Here is a 3,527-nt window from a genome sequence, read left to right on the forward strand (position 1 = left end):
CCCCGCCCACCCTGCCTCTCCCACTGTGCCCCTCCCATGCGCTCTTCCCACCAAGCCCCACCCACTACGCTCCTCCCACCAAGCCCCACCCATGCACTCCTCCCACTGCGCCCCGCCCACCATGCTCCTCCCACCAAGCCCCACCCACATGCTCTTCACACCAAGCCCCGCCCACGCACCCCTCCCACTATGCCCCGTCCACCATGCTCCTCACACCATGTCCCACCCACCACGCCCCTCTGCCAAAGCCCCTCCCACCGTGCTCCACCCACCATGTCCCACCGCTGTGCTCCGCCCACCGTGACTTGCCCATCAGCCTGTTCTGGCTGCTGCCTTGCCCTTGGGCACCACCTGAAGCCCTGACTCCACCTCAAACCTCCGGGAGTGCCGCCTGGAAATTCTGGAGATATTTCCAATCTGCGAACTTGCAAGATAGGAAACCTTTTGTTCTGGGCGTTTCCTTTCCCAGGGCCCGAGGGGCACTCACCCGTAAGGGCAGTTGGGGTGGCACAGGTGGCAGACGTGACTGGCGTCCGCGAACTTCCAGACCAGCGTGTTGTTCTCGCCCATGATCCCGGCCGGGCAGGTCTTGACGCAGTGCGGGCCATCGATGTAGTGGGCACACTGCACGCAGCTGTCGGGGCCCTGCAGTGGGAGAGAGGCCGTCACCGACGGGACGAGGGCTCTCTCCTTTGCCAAATGGAAGCAGCCTTTTACTTAAATACGTGTCTTGAAAAAAAGTCAAACAAACAGTGTAGAAATTGTCAGAGTGGAAGGCGAGTTTGTCTGTGGTTGTGCTTGAGCCCTGAGCCCTGTTCACAGCTGAGCATAAAGCCTGTCTTACTTTGCACACGTGTTCTATGTACAAAACACGAGAGACTGTGCTGTTTGGTTTATTACACGTCACTCACACTCTGAGGGCATCTCTCCTTGCCAGCACAATCCTGATGGGCCCGCATGTGCATTTACCCCCGGGCTGGTCGGGCGGACTTGCTCACACGTGGGATTTGTGGTCCAGGGAGGCTCGCGGCAGCCAGACCTGCCCAGTAAATCGACGGAAACCCACCTCCAGCCAGTCTGTGGGCAGGAGGCGGCAGGCTGAGGGCAGTGCCACTGCCCAATTGACTGAGCAACGGGCTACATTCCACTCTGGGATGCTGAGTTCTCCCTGATACTCTTCACCACATCACTACGTCGCTAGGAAACTGGATTTTAAATAGTTTTCTAGGGCTTTCTTTAAGAATTCTCCAAAAATGATACACTCCTGTTGCGTAAGAACTTGATGATGTTTGAGTAAAACTAAAGCAATGATGACCGACGTCAGAAGTGGGGGACATGGGCTGACCCCGTACCGGGCTCTGCGGGCTTCCCGCTTTGCGGGGACACGGTTAGGAGTGAGGGTGTGGGCAGGAGCGGGGGTGTGAGGACTTCAGCTCCGTCGGAGCCCCACCCCAGCCCAAAGTTGCACGGCCTCTCTCTGGGGCGTGGGTTGGGGCGCTGTCCTCAGCAGCCATGGGGACAGTGGGCCGTGGTGGGGGCGACCGCTGGGAGGCCTTTCCCCGTGGCGTGTGGGGGAACGGCACGAAGCGAGCTCCTTACGCGTCCCGTGCAGGTCACGTTCATGGGCTGGGGCAGGCACTCCGGGTGGCACTGGATGCACTCGCCGTTCTCCACAAACTCCCTGGGCTCGCTGCGGGGGGTGGGGGGAAGGACAGTGGTCAGCGCCTCCCTGGGGACCCGCAGCAGGACGCTGGCGGCTGCAGCTGTGAGCCGGTCTGTCTGAAAAGCCCAGTGACACGAACCACCTCTCTCAGCAATGCACAGCGGTTCCAGGTAAAAGCCACACATGGCCAGGGTCCAGGGCGACCCTGTCATATAATAACCAGACTCTGACCAAACCCTCCGCCATCTTCCACCAAAGCCAGCCATAACCCCCACCCAGCACCCACACCTCTCCCGGGTTCTCCTAGCGACGCCGTGTGCACGTGTCAGCGAGCGAGCCAGCGAGTGAGAGAGAAAGAGCCCCTGCGGACTCCCCGTGTGAGGGGAGCAGGAGAGGAACGCTGCAGAGACCACAGGGGACGGAGGGAGAGCCCTTCCCCCTGCCATGGTCAGGCCCAAACAGTAAGAACGGAGCCGGGGGGCGGATGGGGGAGAGTGAGGACTTTGCTGGTAATATCGTCACCACTCCTCCAAGATGCGCCATCAACGCGGAGCAAGAGGCTGTGTCCCAATCCAGAACCCGGGGCGGGGTGGGGGGGGGGGGGCGGAGAAGACTGACATCTGCCTGGTGACGCCCGACCGGCCCTCACTGGGCGGTGAGCAGGAGTGGTTACACCTGGAAACGTGTCCCGCGAGTCCCCCTTTCAGGCACTTGGCATCGGTTAAACCAGATGCCACCTTCGCTGGTCTCTGTGCTTCTGCCCGGGGCTGCCACACCCGTGGAGGGGGCCCGTCCTGCAAAGGGACCCGTGCGGCTGGGCCCCAGGCGCCGTGGAGGAAAGACCTGGCACCTCGATGTGCTTGCTTTCATTACTTTGCCTTAAAAAACTTATTTTAGCCCCGGCTGGCGTGGCTCAGTGGTTAGAGCATCAGCCTGTACACCAGACGGTCACAGGTTCGATTCCCAGTCAAGGGCCTGTGCCTGGGTTGCGGGTCCGATCCCCTCTGATCCCCGGCCCAGTTGGGTACGTGTGGGAGGCAACCAATCCAGGTGCCTGTCACGTGGATGTTTTTTCCTCTCTCTCTCCCCTCCTCTCTCCCTCCACTCTAAAAATCAATGGAAAAAATACCCTCACTCCTCAAGTGAGGATTAAAAATTTTTTATTTTATTTTATATTTTTATTGATCTTTAGAGGGAGAGGAAGGGAGAGGGAGAGAGAAAGAGAGAAACATGGATGTGAGAGCAAAACATGAATCGGCTGCCTCCTGCACGCCCTGGACTGGGGATCGAGTCCACAACCCAGGCAGGTGCCCTGACCGGGAACTGAACCAGTGACCTTTCTGTGTAAGGGACGGTGCCCGACCCACTGAGCCACACCAGCCAGGGCAATGACCTTGTCTTTTTAAAGAGAAGTGAAAACTGAAAACATGAGCAGGGGGTCTACCTGTGGCATCAAGGAGTGCGCCAATAGTTCCTACTCTTTAGCATGCAGATCACTCCGCTAGGGGAGGGCCTGTCAGCTAATGGCTCCTACAGAAATGAACCTGACCTTGTCAACCTGCTCCGGAATATTTCTGGATCCACGCTGCGGCCCCGACAGTGAAATAAGAAGGAAAACTTCCTACAGCCATCCAATTCCAGCAGCTCTTCCCTCTCACAAAATTTCCCTTTTTCTTTAAATTTTTAGAAAACTGTCCCTGCCGCCCGACCAGCGTGGCTCAGGAGTGAGTGTTGACCTATGAACTAGGAGGTCATGGTTTGATTCCCGGTCAGGGCACATGCCCGGGTTGTGGGCTCGATCCCCAGTAGGGGGTGTGCAGGAGGCAGCTGATCCATGATTCTCTCTCCTCATTGATGTTTCTCT

At 58.4% G+C, this 3,527-nt stretch overlaps 1 protein-coding gene across 1 annotated transcript in view; it reads right to left on the reverse strand.

The window, feature by feature from the left end:
- Window positions 1-3,527, reverse strand: part of EGFR (epidermal growth factor receptor) — a 105,316-nt gene that overhangs the window by 14,355 nt on the left and 87,434 nt on the right. Inside the window, 2 exon segments of the mRNA XM_014530349.1 lie at window positions 488-645; window positions 1,600-1,690. Coding sequence (XP_014385835.1) covers window positions 488-645; window positions 1,600-1,690 — 249 coding nt within the window.

The sequence above is a fragment of the Myotis brandtii genome, unplaced genomic scaffold (assembly GCF_000412655.1).
Source record: "Myotis brandtii unplaced genomic scaffold, ASM41265v1 scaffold1173, whole genome shotgun sequence".
NCBI lineage: Eukaryota > Metazoa > Chordata > Mammalia > Chiroptera > Vespertilionidae > Myotis > Myotis brandtii.